Here is a 19,819-nt window from a genome sequence, read left to right as displayed (position 1 = left end):
GCTGTCAACTAGCTACCTTGATCCCCCAAAAATATGTATTTAACATTTAAATGTACTGTTTCATATTCTAATATTTATCTTATTTATGCACTTGGTCATGTCTTGTACAGTATACTATCCTAGTGGCAGTCATATTTATAATGTGCCTGAATACTAGGCTAGTATTCAGAAGCTATACAGCTAGCTAGCTACCTACCTACATGATATTAGCAACATATCATTCAGCCGGTAGAGATCCTTTATTTAATCCCTTAATTTCTGCCAACTATATGAACAAGGTGATATTCAATTCATGGACTGTGTCAGAATGCACTGCTGTATTAAAGCAATTCAGAACTAAGTTGTTGACATGTTCTGTTGCAGATTCAAAGCCAGATGAAGTCATTGCAGAATGTATCCATAATCATGAATAAATAATCATATTTATTTGACAAGAATGCACCTAGTCACCCATCAATCATGTCAAACACCTGAATTCAAACAATTACATTGTTTACTATTTTGATTTATTTAAAATCCCGCCCGCCTTGCGTCACTACTCTGGACGGTCCTGATTTAGAATATGTGGACAATTATAAATACCTAGGTGTCTGGCTAGATGGTAAACTCTCCTTCCAGACTCCTAGTAAGCATCGCCAATCCAAAATTAAATCTGGAATCGACTTCCTATTTCGCAACAAAGCATCCCTCACTCATGCTGCCAAACATACCCTCGTAAAACGGACTATCCTGCTGATCCTTGACTTCGGCGATGTCATTTACAAATTAGCTTCCAACACTCTACTCAGCAAATTGGATGTATGTAGTCTTATCACAGTGTTATCCGTTTTGTCACCAAAGCCCCATTTACTACCCACCACTGCGACCTGTATGATCTCGTTGGCTGGCCCTCACTACATATCCGTCGCCAAACCCACTGGCTCCAGGTCATCTATAAGTCTATGCTAGGTAAAGCTCCGCCTTATGTCAGCTCACTGGTCACCATAGCAACACCCACCCGTAGTATGCGCTCCAGCAGGTATATTTCACTGGTCATCCCCAAAGCCAACACCTACTTTGGCCGCCTCTCCTTCCAGTTCTCTGCTGCCAATGACTGGAACGAATTGCAAAAATCACTGAAGTTGGAGACATATCTCCCTCACTAACTTCAAGCATCGGCTGTCAGAGCAGCTTACTGATCACCGCAGCTGTACACAGCCCATCTGTAAATGGCCCATCCAACTACCCACCTATTCCCCATTTATTATTATTTTTATTTTTTTAATTTTGCACACCAGTATTTCCACTAACACATCCTCATCTGCACATCTATCACTCCAGTGTTAATTGCTAAATTGTAATTATTTTGCCACTATGGGCTATTTATTGCCTTACCTCCTTACTCCATTTGCGCTCACTGTATACAGATTTTCTATTGTGTTATTGACTGTACGTTTGTTTATCCCATGTGGAACTGTGTTGTTTTTGTTGCACTGCTTTGTTTTATTTTGGCCAGGTCACAGTTGTAAATGAGAACTTGTTCTCAACTGGCCTACCTGGTTAAATAAAGGTAAAATACATTTTAAAAACTCCCATATCTATTGGGTGAAATACCACAGTGTGCCATCAAAGTTACACGATTTATGACCTGTTGCCACAAGAAAAGGGCAACCAGTGAAGAACAAACACCACTGTAAATACAACCCATATTTATGTTTATTTTCCCTTTTGTACTTTAACTATTTTCACATCGCTACAACACTGCATATAGCCATAATATGACGTTTGAAATGTCTTTTGTGAGTGTAATGTTTACTGTTCATTTTATATTGTTAATATCTTTTGTTTTATTTATTTCACTTGCTTTGGCAATGTCAACATGTTTCCCATGCCAATAAAGCCCCTAAATTGAGTGCTAGCAAAAAGCATTGCATGTGTCATTAGTGACTGAACAGCGGGCAAGTGAAGGTAGAACTGTATTGTGCGGTTCTTCCTCGTGGCAGCTGGTTTAAAGAAACAACCGCGGTGCCTCGACATAAAACATCATGCAACCAAACACTTTTATAGCCTTCTCAATGTTTGACTTTGTCTGTGTGCAAATCATGATCGTTTGACATTAAACGTTAACTTTCTTCAACCTTCTTATCAAGCTTTTGATTGAGCAACGACTGACCCTGAATATCAGACATTTTGTAGCTACGAACTGAGTTGCAAGTATTCATACAAAAGTCAGGAAAACTGTCAGAGGAATAATAACCACACACATCATTGAAGTCCATATTTTGTGTATTAACCTTTTTTTTTTTCATCATGGAGTTTAGATTCAAACTTTGCTATGTATTCAAATAAAAAAATTAAAAAGTATTCATGCAGCAAGTTATAGTTGCCAAAATGTGACCATTCTAAACATGTTTTCCACAACACTTTTGTGTACAGGGTGGCAGGTAGCCTAGCTGTTAGAGCATTGGGCCAGTAACCCAAAGGTCGCTAGTTTGAATCCTCGAGCCGACAAAGGGAAAAATATGTGGCTGTGCCCTTGAGCAAAGCACTTAACCCCAATTGCTCCACGGTCACCATTGATAATGGCAGGCCTTGGCAGTGACCCGACTCTCCAAGGATGTCTTGGGGCGAGTGGGATATGCAAAAAAGTTTTTTGCCAATTCATACATTTGTATTAATACACACTAATATGTGTAAAATAGGACAAATGTAAGCACCCACCAAATTATTATATATGCATAAAATTACATTTGAATGTGTGCATTCTCAGTTTTGAGTGTTTGTAGTGCAGCTGTAAACAATGTACGCAAACATTAAAACAAATATTCTGTCTTTTTAAATGATATATATATTTATTTTTTTATCCTTACAGGTACGGGAACTTGTCCTGGACAACTGTAGCTCAAATGAAGGAAAAATCGAAGGCCTCACAGAAGAATTTGTCAATCTGGAATTCCTCAGTTTGATAAACGTTGGTTTAATCTCAGTCTCCAACCTTCCCAGACTTGAGAAACTCAAAAAGGTAAAGTTTTGCTTTTGAAATTGACACAAGCGTACACTGACATTTACAGCACTTTTTTTTTTACACATTTGTGTTGTTGGGGGGGGGGGGGGGTAGAAAAATCCATTGACTATGTTCCTAATGGCACTTGTATAATGCACTACCTTTGAGGGCCCTGGTCCAAAATAATGCTCTATGTAAGGAATGGGGTTCCATTTGGGATGTAGTCATTATTTTCTGAAAGGCTGTTACTTGCTTGGGTGTTTTTGGACAGAAGTGACTGATTATATCTTCACATTATGTTGCAGTTGGAACTCAGTGACAACAGAATCTCTGGTGGCCTTGACGTGCTAGCAGAGAAACTCCCCAACCTCACACATCTAAATCTAAGTGGGAACAAACTGAAAGACATCAGCACATTGGAACCTTTGGTAGGTACACCAAACTCCCGGTAGAGCACAATACAGTGCGACACCATCTCATTGTCTCAGGCTATGCCTCAAATGACACTATTCCCCATATAGAGTTTTGACCATAGACCTATTTGGCATTGTGATGTTTGTTTCCTTAGGTTAGTAAAGTTAGTGCCGACAGACACGGCAGCTCTGCTTCTAGCTCCTAAGCAACTTTGCAGTATTTTGTTATTAGCCCAGAAAGTTTTTTTGTGTTATTACATACAGCCTGAAATAACTTTTGGATATCAGAGCAGCGGTCACTCACAAGCATTACGACCAGGAATACGACTTTTCCAAATTTGATCCTTTGTTCGTACCCCCCAGGGCAATTTAATTTATCCCAGAGGCTGCTCCAAGACACCGCCGGCGGAGAAGAGGTATTCGGAGTGGACTTCTAGTCCGACTCATGAGGCGTACACACCATCCACCGCTTCTGAGTATTACTCTCTAATGTTAAGTCTCTGGACAATAAAGTAGACGAGCTCAGGGTGAGGATCTCCTTCCAGAGAGACATCAGGGACTGTAACATACTCTGTTTCACAGAATCATGGCTCTCTTGGGATATACAGTCCCCGTCCATACTGCCAGCTGGGTTCTCAGTTCATCGTGCAGACAGGAATAAAGAACTCTCCGGGAAGAAGAAAGTCGATGGTGTATGTTTCATGATTAACTACTCATGGTGTGTTTGTGATAACATAGACACTCAAGTCCTCTTATTCACCCGACCTAGAATACCTCACAATCAAATGCCGACTGTATTACCTCCCAAGAGAATTCTCTTCGGTTAGTCACAGCCGTGTATATTCCCCCTCAAGCCGATACCACACATTGGAAACCACATATCCTGAGGCCGCATTTATTGTAGCTGGGGATTTTAACAAAGCAAATTTGAGCAAATCGGTACCAAAGTTCTATCAACACATTGACTGTAGTACTTGCTTAGGAACAACACTAGACCACTGCTACTCGCACTTTCGAGATGCCTACAAGGCCCTCCCTTTGGCAAATCAGGTCACGACTCCATTTTGCTCCTTCCTTCCTAGAGACAGAAACTCAAACAGGAAGTACCTGCTTTAAGGTCTATTCAATGCTGGTCTGACCAATCAGAATCCACGCTTCAAGATTGTTTTGATCACGCGGACTGGGATATGTTCCGGGTAGCCTCTGAGAATAACATTTGACGTATACACAGACACGGTGGCTGAGTTCATCATTAAGTGTAAAGGGGATGTTCCCGCGGTGACTATTTAAACCTACCCTAACCAGAAATAGATGGCAGCATTCGAGCAAAACTGAAAGCGCAAACCACTGAATTTAACCATGGCAAGGTGATTGGGAATATGGTCAAATACAAACAGTGTAGTTATTCTCTCCATAAGGCAATCACAGGCAAAACATCAGTACAGCGACAAAGTGGAGTCGCAATTCAACGGCTCAGACATGAGCCGTATGTGGCAGGGTCTACAGACAATCACGGATTACAAATGGAAAACCACTCACTTCGGACACTGACGTCTTGCTCCCCGACAAGCTGAACACCACCTTCGCCTGCTTTGAGGATAACACAGTGCCACTGACGTGGCCCGCTCCCAAGGACTGTGAGCTCTCCTTTTCCGTGGCCGACGTGAGTAAGACATTTAAGCGCGTTAAACCTCGCAAGGTTGCCGGCCCAGACGGCATCCCTAGCTGCGTCCTAGGAGCTGGCTGGAGTGTTTACGGACATATTCAATCTCTCCCTATCCCAGTCTGCTGTCCCCACTTGCTTCAAGATGTCCACCATTGTTCCTGTACCCAAGAAAGCGAAGGTAACAACTAAATGACTATCGACCCGTAGAACTCACTTCTGTCATCATGAAGTGCTTTGAGAGGCTGGTTAAGGATCATATCACTTCTACCTGACACCCTAGACCAGGCCTGGGCAAAGGCCGGCCCGAGGGCCGTATGCGGCCTGATTCAATACGTCCCGCGGAATCATGTTCAGATCACAAACAATTTGCGATAGTAAAGTTTTGAAAAACGTATTTGTTATTCAAATTAAAAGCCTTTGTGTAAAGATTTAACTCCCACCGCTTGTGGGACATTTATTTTTGAAGACATGTATAAATAACAACTGCACGAGGACAAACAGTGACTGACAGGCTGACACACACGTCAAGAGAGGATCACTGTCTTGAAAGACTACAACTTGTTCTGACACTTCTAGACGAAGCATGCAGAGAAATATAGGAATATGTCTCATGAGCAACGGACAAGTGCATCGAAAGAGTTGCTTTCTCAGTTGCAAAAGCAACAAGGACTTTTCACAAAACTGCATTCAGCAAATTATGGGATTGCGAGAGCTAGCTATGTACTGTCCCACAAAATCGCTAAACATGGCAAGCCATTCGCTGAGGGCGAATTCATTAAAGAATGTTTAATTGACTCTGCAGCAATACTTTGCCTTGACAAGAAAGAGCTGTTGGAAAATGTTTCCCTCTCAAGACGAACAGTGACACGGCGTGTTGAGGACATCACAGAGAATATGTAACAGTTGAAAGACAGGGTAAAGGATTTCACGTATTTCTCCTTGGCCCTGGATGAGAGCAGTGATGCATGCGACACGGCGCAGTCGTTGATACTCTTACGAGGCATAACCCCAGACTAGAGAGGAGCTTGCTTCAGTGCAACCAATGAAGTGCACAACCACAGGGAAAGATTTATTGGGGAGGTTAATAAGTGTGTGGCAAAGCTGGGACTGCGTTTTGGAAAGTTATCCAGTGTGACCACTGATGGGTGCCCAAACTTGACGGGAGAAAACATTGGCCTTTTGAAAAGGATACAAGACCAATTTAGCACGGATCATCTCTTACTGACTCCCACCTCTCAGCAATCCTGCACATGGCAACGTCAGAAACTATACCTGACTTCACTGCTCACACTGAGTCGTTTAAATGTAATGTTGAGCTCTCTAACTTTGTTTTTGTGCATACCTGTTATCAAGAGTTCTGTCCGTGGTGCTGAATGCACAATGTACTTTTCCCTCTGTATAGTTAATTGCATGTTTAATAATGAAAATACCTACCAAAAGGAGAACATGGATGTGGGTTATTTATGTGCATGTTAAAGTAAAATAAGTAGCATATCTGGATGTGATTTACAGTAATATATCTGTCAACACAGTCATACACATGATGTATAATCCTGTAATATGATTCTGGCCCACGATGGCAAAAATATATTCTGTCGCCCTCCATGGAAAAGAATTGCCCAGGCCTGCCCTAGACCCACTTCAATTTGATTACTACCCCAATAGTTCCACAAACAATGCAATCACCATTGCACTGCACACTACCCTATCCCATCTGGACAAGAGGAATACCTACGTCTGAATGCTGTTCATTGACTATAGCTCAGTCTTTAACACCTTAGTACCCTCCAAGCTCATCATTTAAGCTCGGGGCCCTGGGTCTGAACCCTGCCTTGTGCAACTGGGTCCTGGACTTCCTGACGGGCCGCCCCCAGGTGGTGAAGGTAGGAAATATCATCTCCACTTCGCAGATCCTCAACACTGGGGACCCACAAGGGTGCGTGCTCAGTCCCCTCCTGTACTCCCAGTTCACCCACGACTGCGTGGCCACACATGCCTCCAACTCAATCATCAAGTTTGCAGATGACACAACAGTAGTAGGTCTGATTACCAACAATGACAAGACAGCCTACAGGGAGGAGGTGAGGGCCCTGGCGGAGTGGTGCCAAGAAAATAACCTCTTCCTCAACAAAACAAAAGCGCTGATCGTTGACCTCAGGAAACAGCAGGAGCGTGCTCCCTCTATCTTCATCGACAGGACCGCAGTGGAGAAGGTGGAAAGCTTCAAGTTCCTCGGTGTACACATCACTGACAATCTGAAATGGTCCACCCACAAAGACAATGTGGGGAAGAAGGCGCAACAGCGCCTCTTCAACCTCAGGAGGCTAAAAAAATTCAGCTTGGCCCCTAAGACCTCCACAAACTTTTACAGATGCACAATTGAGAGCATCCTGTCGGGCAACTGCACTGACCGCAACCGCAGGGCTCTTCAGAGGGTGGTGCGGTTTGCCCAATGCAGAAAAAGATAATCAAGGACATCAACCACCTGAGCCACAGCCCATTCACCCCACTATCATCAAGAAGGCAAGGTCAGTATAGGTGCATCAAAGCTGGGACCGAGAGACTGGAAAAACAGCTTCTATCTCAAGGCCATCACTAGCCGGCTACCACCCGGTTACTCAACCCTGCACCTTAGAGGCTGCTGCCCTATATACATAGACATGAAATCACTGACCACTATAATAATGGAACGCTAGTCACTTTAATAATGTTTACATACTGCTCTACTCATCTTGTGTGTGTATATATTGTATTCCATTTGACTGTATTTTAGTCAATGCCACTCCGACATTGCTCGTCCTATCGTCCTAATATTTATATATTTCTTAATTCCATTCTTTTACTTTTAGACTTGTGTATTGTTATGAATTGTTAGATACTACTGCACTGTTGGCGCTAGGAACACAAGCATTTCGCTACACCCGCAATAACATCTGCTAAATATGTGTATGTGACCAATTTGATTTGGCACTCTGCTATAAAATCTAATGAGAGATTTATTCGGGCTGTGTTGTTCACCCCCTAAATCCCATTAATCCATTTGGTCCCACAGAAAAAGCTGGACAGCCTGAAGTCTCTGGACCTGTTCAACTGTGAGGTGACCAACCTGAATGACTACAGGGAGAGTGTGTTCAAGCTGCTCCCTCAGCTTACCTACCTGGACGGGTACGACGTGGAGGACCGAGAAGCACCCGACTCGGACGGAGAGGTGAACGGTGACGACGATGAGGGTGGGCAGCCATTTAGTTTTCTTGTTGAGGGAATACTAGGAAGTGCAGATGTGAGTGGAATGGGGGTGTTCTGTAGCTCAGTCGGTATATCATGGCGCTTGCAAAGTTAGGATAGTGAGTTTGAGTCCCGGGACCACCCGTACACATAAAATGTATGCTTGCATGACTAAGTCGCTTTGAATAAAAGCATCTGCTAAATGGCATATTATATATTACAATCCATATTAGTATATCGTGGGTGTTTTGTCATTCAAGGGAATTCTACTATGTATTTGTAGGGTTTGTCAGCATGTATCTGTGTGACTGACAATGGATGTGATATATATATTTTAATTTAGAGGGGAATGAGGATGGAAAGGAACACTTTGACGAGGACGACGGTGATGAAGAGGGAGTAGTAGGAGAGGAGGATGAGGTCAGTGGCGATAAGGACGTAAAACCTTTTTTGGTTTGTTTGTGACCCAATAGTTTAATGTGGGATATGGTTTGCGAGCTCTGTGGATGCTGACCTGCTCTGTCACTTCTCTCCAGGAGGAAGACATTGGCATTGATGATGAGGACAACGATGAAGATGGTATGTAATTCTCATACTTTTTGTCAAAAGCTCCTGTTTCACGTTTGGATACTTTACTAAGTACAGTATCGTATAATAAGCCTTTCCCATTTCTCACAGAAGTCAACGCTGTCCAAGGAGAGAAGAGAAAGCGAGAGCCTGACGACGACGATTAAGAGCAAAAACCGAAAGCATAGAGTTACCAACCCCTTCCCTCTCCAATAGTAGTTACATAGGATGAGCCTTGACTAGAATACAGGATATACATATGAAGTGGGTAAAACCGTATGTAAACATTATTAAAGTGACCAGTGTTCAAAGACTATGTATATACGGCAGAAGTCTCTAAGGTGCAGGGTTGAGCACGTACCGGGTGGTAGCCGGCTAGTAACAGTGACTAAGTTCAGGGCAGGGTACTGGGCGGAGGCCAGCTATTGGTGACTGGGTTAACAGTCTGATGGTCTGGAGATGGAAGCTGTTTTTCAGTCTCTCGTTCCCAGCTTTGATGCACCTGTACTGTCTTCGCCTTCTAGATGGTAGCGGGTTGAACAGGCCATGGCTCGGGTCCTTGATGATCTTCTTGGCCTTTCTGTGACACCGGGTGCTGTAAATGTCCTGGAGGGTAGGCAGTGTGCCCCTGGTGATGCGTTGGGCTAACCTCATCACCCTCTGGAGAGCCTTGCAGTTGCGAACGGTGCAATTGCTATACCAGGCTGTGATGCAGTCGGACAGGATGCTCTCAATGGTGCATCTGTAGAAGATTGTGAGTGTATTAGGGGTCAAACCAAATTTCTTCAGCCTTTTCATACGCTTTTTTTCGTACTGAACGCAGCCCTGGAGATTTCTACTTGTAAGTTGTAATATCTATATATATGTCATACTGTATTGAAAACAGACATTCTGAAAGAGTATGTTGATGTGATAAGACAATTTCATTCAAGTCTGAATTTAGGATAACTATTTTACTTAAATTGTAGTATTTGTTGTCTTATACCATGCTAATACGTTACCAAGCAATGCAAGTAGATTTGGACTGAACCCCAAAACCGGTGTGACTATCCAAATAAAGTGTGACCAATAATGCTTATTGCTAAATAACACACCAGCCTGATAAAATGGACCAATATGTTGTTAGGCTCATTTCTGTAGGGGAAAATTATATTTGAATGGTATCACCATCATTTTATTTTCATAAATGTTGGAGTAGAAAAGTCACCAGGGCTGCGTTCAATATGTAAAAATGTAATGCAATGTTCAATTACATGGACACAGTGCTGTTCTGAACGAAGAGTTGAAAAACGTTGAGGTGTTCGGTTGTGGGTTCAAAATGCACAACTGCCCTTCAAATACGCCACTCATTGCTTCAAGCCACACGGAGCCACATGGAGCAAACGTAGGCGATCTCAAAGTCTGTTCAAGAACATTGAAGAACGTTTTGGGGAAACGTTTTGTTCAGTACAAGCAATTACGTAATGTAGCAGACGTTCAGTTGAACTGAGCGCACCCCAGAACTGACTTTCTCACAATCGCTCTACAAACAAATTGCCAAGCATGGTTCATTTCTGAACTGTTAGAGTTAGACCAAAAGTTTAAAGTAATACAAAATGTTTTGTTATTTCAGTTGTGATTGGGATATATTTACCAAATTATCAGGAAAGTTTTGGATGTATTTTCCCTTCAAAATGCACCAGAAACAACCATTTCACAGCTATTTCTTTTAAAAAGTTATGACAGGGGGGCATGCCCCGGACCCCATTGACCTCGACCACCCAATATGCAACACAAAGTTACACCCTTGATGTCTATAGTACGAAATTGCCAGGGGTAACTTGGTATGTGTGTGTGTGTCTGTGAGTTATTAGATCATTAGATTGATAAGCGTAAGTGCGCAATGACACCTGTTTGAACAAGTGTATTAGACTGACACACAACCCGCCCTTCTCTACCTACAGTATGTACACAATATATACAAAAGTATGTGGACACCCCTTCAAATTAGTGGATTCGGCCTTTTCAGCCACACCCGTTGCTGACAGGTGTATAAAATAGAGCACACAGCCATGCAATTTCCAAAGACAAACATTGGCATTAGAATGGCCTTACTGAAGAGCTCAGTGACTCAGCGTGGCATCGTCATAGGATGCCACCTTTCCAAAAGACTATCAGTTCATAAAATGTCTTCCCTGCTAGAGCTGCCCCGGTCAACCGTAAGTGCTGTTGATGTGAAGTGGAAACGTCTAGGAGCACCAACGGCTCAGCTGTGAAGTGGTATGCCATGTAAGCTCACAGAACGGGACCACCGAGTGCTGAAGCGCGTAGCTTGTAAAAAAATCATCTGACCTCGGTTGAAACACTCACTACTGAGTTCCAAACTGCCTCTGGAAGCAATGTCAGCACAATAACTGTTTGTTAGGAGCTTCATGAAATGGGTTTCCCCGTGCAGACAAAGCGAGGTCCATACAGTAATGATTTGTCGAGGTCGGTGTGGAAGAACTTGACTAGCCTGCACAGAGCCCTGACCTCAATCCTATCGGACACCTTTGGGATGAATTGGAATGCCGACTGCGAGCCAAGCCTAATCGCCCAGCATCAGTGCTCGACCTCACTAATGCTCTTGTGGCTGAATGGAAGCAAGTCACAGCAGCAATGTTCCAAAATCTAGTGGAAAGCCTTCCCAGAAGAATGGCGGCTGTTATAGCTAGCTAGCTGCTATCCGAGTGGCCGCTCCTGGCTAATGTCTCTGTCCCAACGCAAGAACCAATTAGCCTGGAGCTAGCCTTGCTAGGCCCATCTCCCGGCTAGCCGAAGAGGTCCATCAGCCACTCCTTGGGCTACAATACCTATTTTGCCAATCGACCTGGACCCCCGCCGACCTATCAAGACTGGACTACCGACTTAATTCCCCGAGGGGTTTTATCAACTGGCTCCTCCGTCGCGACATCCCCTGAATGCCCATCTGCTAGCCTGCTAGCCATCTAGAGCATATCGGACTGTTAGCTTAAGAGGCCCATCAGACAAATTCTTTGGCCACTATACCTATTCTGCCAATTGGCTTGGACACTTTTACCACACGGAGCCCTGCTGATCCACGACGACTGCGTAACAGCACGAGGGGGCTACAACAGACTTCTTCCATCGCGACGTCCCTCTAAGGCCCTTCTGCTATCCCCGGCCCGCTAGCTGCCTGAATCGCTGTGTCTCCGGGCCGAGAAACTCACTGGACCCTATGATCACTCGGCTACGCATGCCTCTCCCTAATGTCAATATGCCTTGTCCATTGCTGTCTGGGCTAGTAATTATTGCCTTATTTCCCTGTTGAGCCTCTAGCCATGCTCAATACGCCTTAGTTAATCCTTTAGTTCCACCTCCCACACATGCGGTGACCTCACCTGGTTTAAATTATGTTCCTAGGGACATTATCTCTCTCCTCGTCACTCAGTGCACAGGTTTACCTCCACTGTATTCACATCCTACCGTACCTTTGCCTGTACATTATGCCTTGAATCTATTCTACCGTGCCCAGAAACCTGCTCCTTTTACTCTCTGTTCCGAACGTATTAGGCGATCAGTTCTTATAGCCTTTAGCCATACCCTTATCCTACTGTTCCTCTGGTGATGTGGAGGTTAATCCAGGGCCTGCAGTGCCTAGATCCAAAGCTCTCATTTGTTCTTATGTAACCCTATAAGCCTTTGTTTCATGCATGTTAACATTAGAAGCCTCCTCCCTAAGTTTGTTTTATTCACTGCCTTAGCACACTCTGCCAACCTGGATGTCCTAGCCGTGTCTGAATCCTGGCTTAGGAAAACCACCAAAACCCCTGAAATTTCCATCCCTAACTAACATTTTCCAAATAAAAGAGAACTGCCAAAGGGGGCGGAGTTGCAATCTACTGCAGAGATAGCCTGCAGAGTTCTGTCTTACTATCCAGGTCTGTGCGCAAACAGCCGCCGGTTATGTGGCACAACATCTTCCTGGTCCTAATACTTATACTATGCCCATTCTCAAATGATGGCCTCCCGAGTGGTGTAGCGGTAGACACCGGGAGGGCATCATTGTAAATAAGAATTTGTTCTTAAAGCTACAACGTAACTTTTTGGGCGACCTGACCAAATTCACATAGAAATGTGGGTTATAGATCTTTCATGCTCATTGAAAGCAAGTCTAAGAAGCAGTAGATATGTTCTATTTCTATGCTTCCTGTTAAGTTTAGTGGTCTTTTCCTTTCGGTTTTGTACACCTGCTTCAAACAGCTGAAAAAACTATTTTGTTATTGAGAATATACACTGCTCAAAAAAATAAAGGGAACACTTAAACAACACAATGTAACTCCAAGTCAATCACACTTCTGTGAAATCAAACTGTCCACTTAGGAAGCAACACTGATTGACAATAAATTTCACATGCTGTTGTGCAAATGGAATAGACAAAAGTTGGAAATTATAGGCAATTAGCAAGACACCCCCAAAAAAGGAGTGATTCTGCAGGTGGTGACCACAGACCACTTCTCAGTTCCTATGCTTCCTGGCTGATGTTTTGGTCACTTTTGAATGCTGGCGGTGCTCTCACTCTAGTGGTAACATGAGACGGAGTCTACAACCCACACAAGTGGCTCAGGAAGTGCAGTTCATCCAGGATGGCACATCAATGCGAGCTGTGGCAAAAAGGTTTGCTGTGTCTGTCAGCGTAGTGTCCAGAGCATGGAGGCGCTACCAGGAGACAGGCCAGTACATCAGGAGACGTGGAGGAGGCCAACAACCCAGCAGCAGGACCGCTACCTCCGCCTTTGTGCAAGGAGGTGCACTGCCAGAGCCCTGCAAAATGACCTCCAGCAGGCCACAAATGTGCATGTGTCAGCATATGGTCTCACAAGGGGTCTGGGGATCTCATCTCGGTACCTATTGGCAGTCAGGCTACCTCTGGCGAGCACATGGAGGGCTGTGCGGCCCCACAAAGAAATGCCACCCCACACCATGACTGACTCATCGCCAAACCGGTCATGCTGGAGGATCTTGCAGGCAGCAGAACGTTCTCCACGGCGTCTCCAGACTCTGTCACGTCTGTCACATGTGCTCATGTGCTCAGTGTGAACCTGCTTTCATCTGTGAAGAGCACAGGGCGCCAGTGGCGAATTTACCAATCTTGGTGTTCTCTGGCAAATGCCAAACGTCCTGCACGGTGTTGGGCTGTAAGCACAACCCCCACCTGTGGGCGTCGGGCCCTCATACCACCCTCATGGAGTCTGTTTCTGACCGTTTGAGCAGACACATGCACATTTGTGGCCTGCTGGAGGTCATTTTGCAGGGCGCTGGCAGTGCACCTCCTTGCACAAAGGCGGAGGTAGCGGTCCTGCTGCTGGGTTGTTGCCCTCCTACGGCCTCCTCCACGTCTCCTGATGTACTGGCCTGTCTCCTGGTAGCGCCTCCATGCTCTGGACACTACGCTGACAGACACAGCAAACCTTTTTGCCACAGCTCGCATTGATGTGCCATCCTGGATGAACTGCACTACCTGAGCCACTTGTGTGGGTTGTAGACTCCGTCTCATGCTACCACTAGAGTGAGAGCACCGCCAGCATTCAAAAGTGACCAAAATATCAGCCAGGAAGCATAGGAACTGAGAAGTGGTCTGTGGTCACCACCTGCAAATCACTCCTTTTTTGGGGGTGTCTTGCTAATTGCGTATAATTTCCAACTTTTGTCTATTCCATTTGCACAACAGCATGTGAAATTTATTGTCAATCAGTGTTGCTTCCTAAGTGGACAGTTTGATTTCACAGAAGTGTGATTGACTTGGAGTTACATTGTGTTGTTTAAGTGTTCCTTTTATTTTTTTGAGCAGTGTATTTCACAGCGGTTTAGATGGTACAATGATTCTCTACACATGTAGTATTCATCTCTTACCCTGAGGTCCGGCACCTGCTGGATTTCTGTTCTACCTGATAATTGCACACACCTGGTGTCCCAGGTCTAAATCAGTCCCTGATTAGAGGGGAACAATGAAAAATAAGCAGTGAAACTGGCTTTGCGATCCAGAGTTTAGGCACAAACTGAAATTAGGCAAACTATTCCAATTTTAGCAACCAGGTAATGGCGGTGCGATTTCTGCATATTCTACTTTCAGAAGTTAACCAAATAGCTACCCCGTCTATCTGCAATAACCCTTTTTGCACTAACCATGACTCACCACACTGCCAATACTGTCACTTTATTCCTAGTTATATGTACATATCTACCTCGTTCCCCTGCACAGACTTGGTACTGGTACCTCTTGTATATAGCCATGCTATCGTTATTCATTGTACATCTGCTATTATTTTTATTACATGCTTTACTTTTCCTTTCTCTGTATTGTTGGGAAGGGCCTGCAAGTAAGCATTTCACTGTTAGTCTACACCTTTTTACAAAGCATGTGACAAATAAAATTTGAGTTGCAGTGAAACTCGTGTTCCTATTGCAGTCTTTTTTTACCTTCCCTCCCATTCAAAATAAAATAAGCTGCAACATGTCCTCTCGTGGAGTGACTAGAGTATCCATTGAGGTATTTGGTGCATATTGTGTGATATAAATATGAGTTCTAGACTTGTCACTAGCCAAAAACGTAAACATTTTATTTACAAAGCTTGGTCATACAGAAAGTTAAAAAAATGTAGCTATAACCTTGATTTGTGCAACAGGCGGCCACACAAAATCACCGCTCGCTTGTCGCACAGTTGCTATAGCAATTTTATTGGGGGGGAAAAATAAAGATAAAGCAGACAACGGGGTAAGAAATAAACCTAACAATGTATTCATAATTCATCCAACAAAAATATTAAAAGCGCAGACCCAAAATGAAATACCAATCCTGAAGTCCTCACACAGGTATACATAAAGGGGAGTTGACAGTGAAATTGTGGAATGCGAAGTAGTGCGCTGCTTGTGAACCTTGGGAATGTCTCTCGATTCCATGGAGCGGAGGCAGCTCCACTTGACCCAACCTTCTGGTACAGTCTTGCCCTAGACGGGCTCAAAGCTGGGAGAGAGACGTGGCGTAGGCAGGGTGGGTGTCAGGGTGGAGAGGGAAGGGGTTGGTAACTTGATAGGCTGTCGTTTTTTCCTCATAATCATCGTTGTCAGGCTCTTGCATTCTCTTCTCTCCTTTGACAGCCTTGATTTCTGGGAGAAATGGGAAAGGGTCATTATACTATACTAGTTATGCACCGACATGACATTTTTGGCCGATACCGATATGCAACATTTTCCTTGCCAAAAAACCTGATACCGATAACCAATATTTAAAATTGTAGCCGCCTTTTAAGCATTCTCGCATTCTACAGTTAAATAGTTAACACACACACACACATGGACGCAGCGGTCTAAGGCACTGCATCTCAGTGCAAGAGGCGTCACTACAGTCCCTGGTTCAAATCCAGGCTGTATCACATCCGGCCGTGATTGGGAGTCCCATAGGGCGGTGCACAATTGGCCCAGCATCGTCCAGGTTTGGCCGTGGTAGGCCGTCATTGTAAATAAGAATTTGTTCTTAACTGACTTGCCTAGTTAAATAAAGGTTACACACAAACTGACCAAAAAGTTATTTTAATGGCACTTACGCATGTCCCCATTACCAGTAAAACATCATAAAAACGTATTTATTTCACTTACTTGCTGTTTCGTTCATTTGTTCAGTCGTTTCATTCTCAACCAGGATTTCTATGGAACGCCGTTTGGGTCTTTGCGCGGCAAAAAAAGATACATCGATGAATTGTTGTGACATGAAATACAAATGATAGTGTAATAACTACGTAAAAAAATTATGAACGCGTTAAATTATTGGGACATGCAGTCATATTCAGGTCCTGATTGCTCACCATTTGACGTGTCAAATAAGCTTGTTGACTCAGGACCTGAATATGACTGTACGTCACAATAATTTAACACATTCATTAATTTATGTACACCATCATTCCTATTTCATGTCACAACGATTCATCGATACGTATGCCATGATGCTGGTAAAGTTGTCTCGCACAGTGCTGGTCATAAAAAAAGAAGCTAGCTAGCTCATGGATGCAAACAATGTTTTCCTCAAAAAACATAGCAAAACCACATCTGTTTCAGTAGCATAGTGTCATCATCTAAAATAACCCTAATTTATAAGACAGTTCTTATTTTATTAATGGTGGTCGGACCCATCTATGTGAAGCTAGCCACAATAAGGATTAGCCACAGCGGACTTTGCGGTTAGCCTTCAAAATAACAGTTTGGCATAATTCTACTATTTGTATTAATTTGCATCACTGTTAATGACACTTATTTTGAAGGCAAACCGCAAATTCCACTATTGTGCCTAATCCTTATTGTGGCTAGCTTCACGACACATAACCCGGTCCGGTCGAGCCTCACTAGCCAGATGAAGTTAGCTGGCTGCTTATAACGTTAGCTTTGGGCAACAGGGTTAAGTAGCTGGCTAGCTATTTATTTTCATGCACTGAAGTTCAATTTCAATAGGTGAACAACAAATGGCTACCTAGCTACTACTTACAAGGATTCCTAAATCATTGCTAAGAATAATGAAAATGAGTGCAGTTTCTACTGGTCATTGTTTTTCAAGCTGGTTGTATTGGTGCTACCTAGAAGCTAGCTACCCCAGAAGATGCGGTCAAACAAATTACGCTTTATTACCAACGCGGTATAGTAAACATCATTCGTGGCCGGTGTTTGCAGACTTTTGTACAGCTTTGACAGTGCTACTGTATCATTTTTGACACGCAAAGACCCAAACGGCGTTCCATAGTATGTATGTCGTAACTCTATTACTGTGTAACTCCGGTAGGGCAACATCTGAAAAATAGCGCACTTGGTAGTGTGTACCAGTGCTCGACCAGTCGGCGAAAGCCAACATCACCCACGTCAGAGAACGGTTGATTGTCAGGGGCAATGAATTCCATTATCTTGGCTTTAATGGATTTTGCCTTTGAGTTGTCTCGTTTAAATGTTCTTATTCTTTCAAATGACTGCTCGACTTGTTGACTGCTCGATCCACATAGCAGACATTGTGGGCAAGGTTAGGAATGCTGAGTTGCACGTGTAGCGCAACATTTTTACGTGGCGTTATTAGCTCATGTACCTACTTTATAGGTATGCATGTCAGCTTTGACATCGGTTTTGCACATTGGCGTTAACTAGATATGTTCACCGATATATCGTGCATCCCTATACTATATGGTACTGTACTTAGTAAAGTATCCAAAAGTGAGCTTGTGACAAAGTATGAATGACATACCATCTTCGTCAACTTCACCATCAATGCCGAGATCTTCCTCCTGGAGAGAAGTGACAGAGCAGGTCAGCATCCACAGAGCTCTCAAACCATATTGATCTTTTTAAACTATTGGGTCACAAATAAACCAAAACTGGCTTTACCTCCTTAACTCCGCTGATCTCATCATCCTCTCCTACTACTACTCCCTCCTCTTCATAGTCATCATCCTCCTCGTCAAAGTCTTCCTCCTCTACGTCCTCATCCTCTCCTAAAAAACAAATACACCACCTCCATTGTCAGTCATCACAGAGAAATGCCGACAAACCCTACAAATACACAAACGAATTGCCTTCCATAACAAAACACATATAGATTGCAATATATAAATATTCCATTTAGCATATTTTTTATAGTGATGCGAGCATACATTTAAGTACGGGTGGTCCCGGGAATCGAACCCACTATCCTGGCGTTGCAAGTGCCATGCTCTACCAACTGAGCTACAGAAGACCCTCCATTCAACGCACATCTGCACTTACATTTCCTTGTATTCCCTCAAAACACAAACTAAATGACTGCCCACCCTCATCGTCGTCATCGTCCACCTCTCCGTCCGAGTCGGTCGCCTCCCGGTCCTCCGCGTCGTACCCGTCCAGGTAGGTAAGCTGAGGGAGCAGCTTGAACACACTCTCCCTGTAGTCGTTCAGGTTGGTCACCTCACAGTTGAATAGGTCCAGAGACTTCAGGCTGTCCAGCTTTTTCTGTGGGACCAAATTGGTCAAAACTCTATATGGGGAAATGAAATTTGAGGCATAGTCTGAGCCAATGAGATGGTGTTGCACTGTATTGTGCTCTACCGGGAGTTTGGTGGACCTACCAAAGGTTCCAACGTGCTGATGTCTTTCAGTTTGTTCCCGCTTAGATTTAGATGTGTGAGGTTGGGGAGTTTCTCTGCTAGCACGTCAAGGCCACCAGAGATTCTGTTGTCACTGAGTTCCAACTGCAACATAATGTGAAGATACAGTCACTTCCGTCCAAAAACACCCAAGCAAGTAACAGCCTTTCAGAAAATAATGATTATGTCCCAAATGGAATCCTATTCCTTACATAGAGCACTATTTTAGACCAGGGCCCTCAAAAGTGCACTATATAGGGAATAGGGTGCCATTAGGGACGAACAATGGCTCTTTCTATACCCTCCACCAGCAGAATTTAAGGTATTTTTCAAAAGGAGTCAACACAAATGTTACTGTAAGTGTAAGCTTGTGTTAAAAATGGAGAAACAAAACATTACCTTTTTGAGTTTCTCAAGTTTGGGAAGGTTGGAGACTGAGATTAGGCCAACATTTATCAAACTGAGGAATTCCAGATTGACAAATTCTTCTGTGAGGCCTTTGATTTTCCCTTCATTTGATCGGCTGTTGTCCAGGACAAGTTCTCGTACCTATAAGGATAAAATAATTAGTTAAATTGTAATCCATGTAATTCAAAGAAAAAAAACACATGCATGTGTTGTTTACAGATGCATTAAACACTCAATGGATAATGCACCCATATTATGAAAAACATTTCATGCATTTATATAAAAGTTGTGGGAAACCTGTTTAGAATAGTCACATGTTGGCAACAGTAACTTGCTGCATCAATATTTTTCATGGATAAAAACAAAAAGCTTTTAATCTAAACTTCAGGATGAAAAAGGTCAAAACACAAAATATGGACCGCAATGA

General features: G+C 43.6%; 2 protein-coding genes across 6 annotated transcripts; one reads left to right on the top strand and one right to left on the bottom strand.

Annotated features, from left to right (window-relative positions):
* The first annotated feature begins 2,804 nt into the window (after positions 1 to 2,804).
* LOC129850495 (acidic leucine-rich nuclear phosphoprotein 32 family member B-like) lies at positions 2,805 to 9,168 on the top strand. 4 transcript variants are annotated; one of them, XM_055916880.1, is made up of 6 exons: positions 2,805 to 3,001; positions 3,289 to 3,411; positions 8,115 to 8,292; positions 8,631 to 8,707; positions 8,824 to 8,866; positions 8,969 to 9,168. In XM_055916880.1, the coding sequence occupies exons 1-6, from the start codon at positions 2,819 to 2,821 to the stop codon at positions 9,019 to 9,021; spliced, it is 657 nt and encodes a 218-aa protein (XP_055772855.1). In that variant the 5' UTR covers positions 2,805 to 2,818; the 3' UTR covers positions 9,022 to 9,168. The 4 variants fall into 4 exon arrangements, with proteins under 4 accessions (XP_055772855.1, XP_055772854.1, XP_055772853.1 ...); XM_055916879.1 differs by having other exon boundaries at positions 8,966 to 9,168; XM_055916878.1 differs by having other exon boundaries at positions 8,631 to 8,725.
* A 6,257-nt stretch (positions 9,169 to 15,425) lies between these two features.
* LOC129850496 (acidic leucine-rich nuclear phosphoprotein 32 family member B-like) lies at positions 15,426 to 19,481 on the bottom strand (the record flags this gene model as incomplete). Of its 2 annotated transcripts, XM_055916882.1 has the most annotated exon segments (7): positions 15,908 to 16,000; positions 16,490 to 16,557; positions 18,111 to 18,150; positions 18,251 to 18,357; positions 18,673 to 18,850; positions 18,967 to 19,089; positions 19,384 to 19,481. In XM_055916882.1, coding segments are annotated over 6 exon segments (566 nt in total), but the record flags the coding sequence as incomplete, so codon positions are not given.
* Between the last annotated feature and the right edge of the window lie 338 nt (positions 19,482 to 19,819).

The sequence above is a fragment of the Salvelinus fontinalis genome, unplaced genomic scaffold, assembly GCF_029448725.1.
Source record: "Salvelinus fontinalis isolate EN_2023a unplaced genomic scaffold, ASM2944872v1 scaffold_2087, whole genome shotgun sequence".
Classification (NCBI taxonomy): Eukaryota; Metazoa; Chordata; class Actinopteri; order Salmoniformes; family Salmonidae; genus Salvelinus; species Salvelinus fontinalis.
This window is presented reverse-complemented; position numbering and strand designations above follow the sequence as displayed.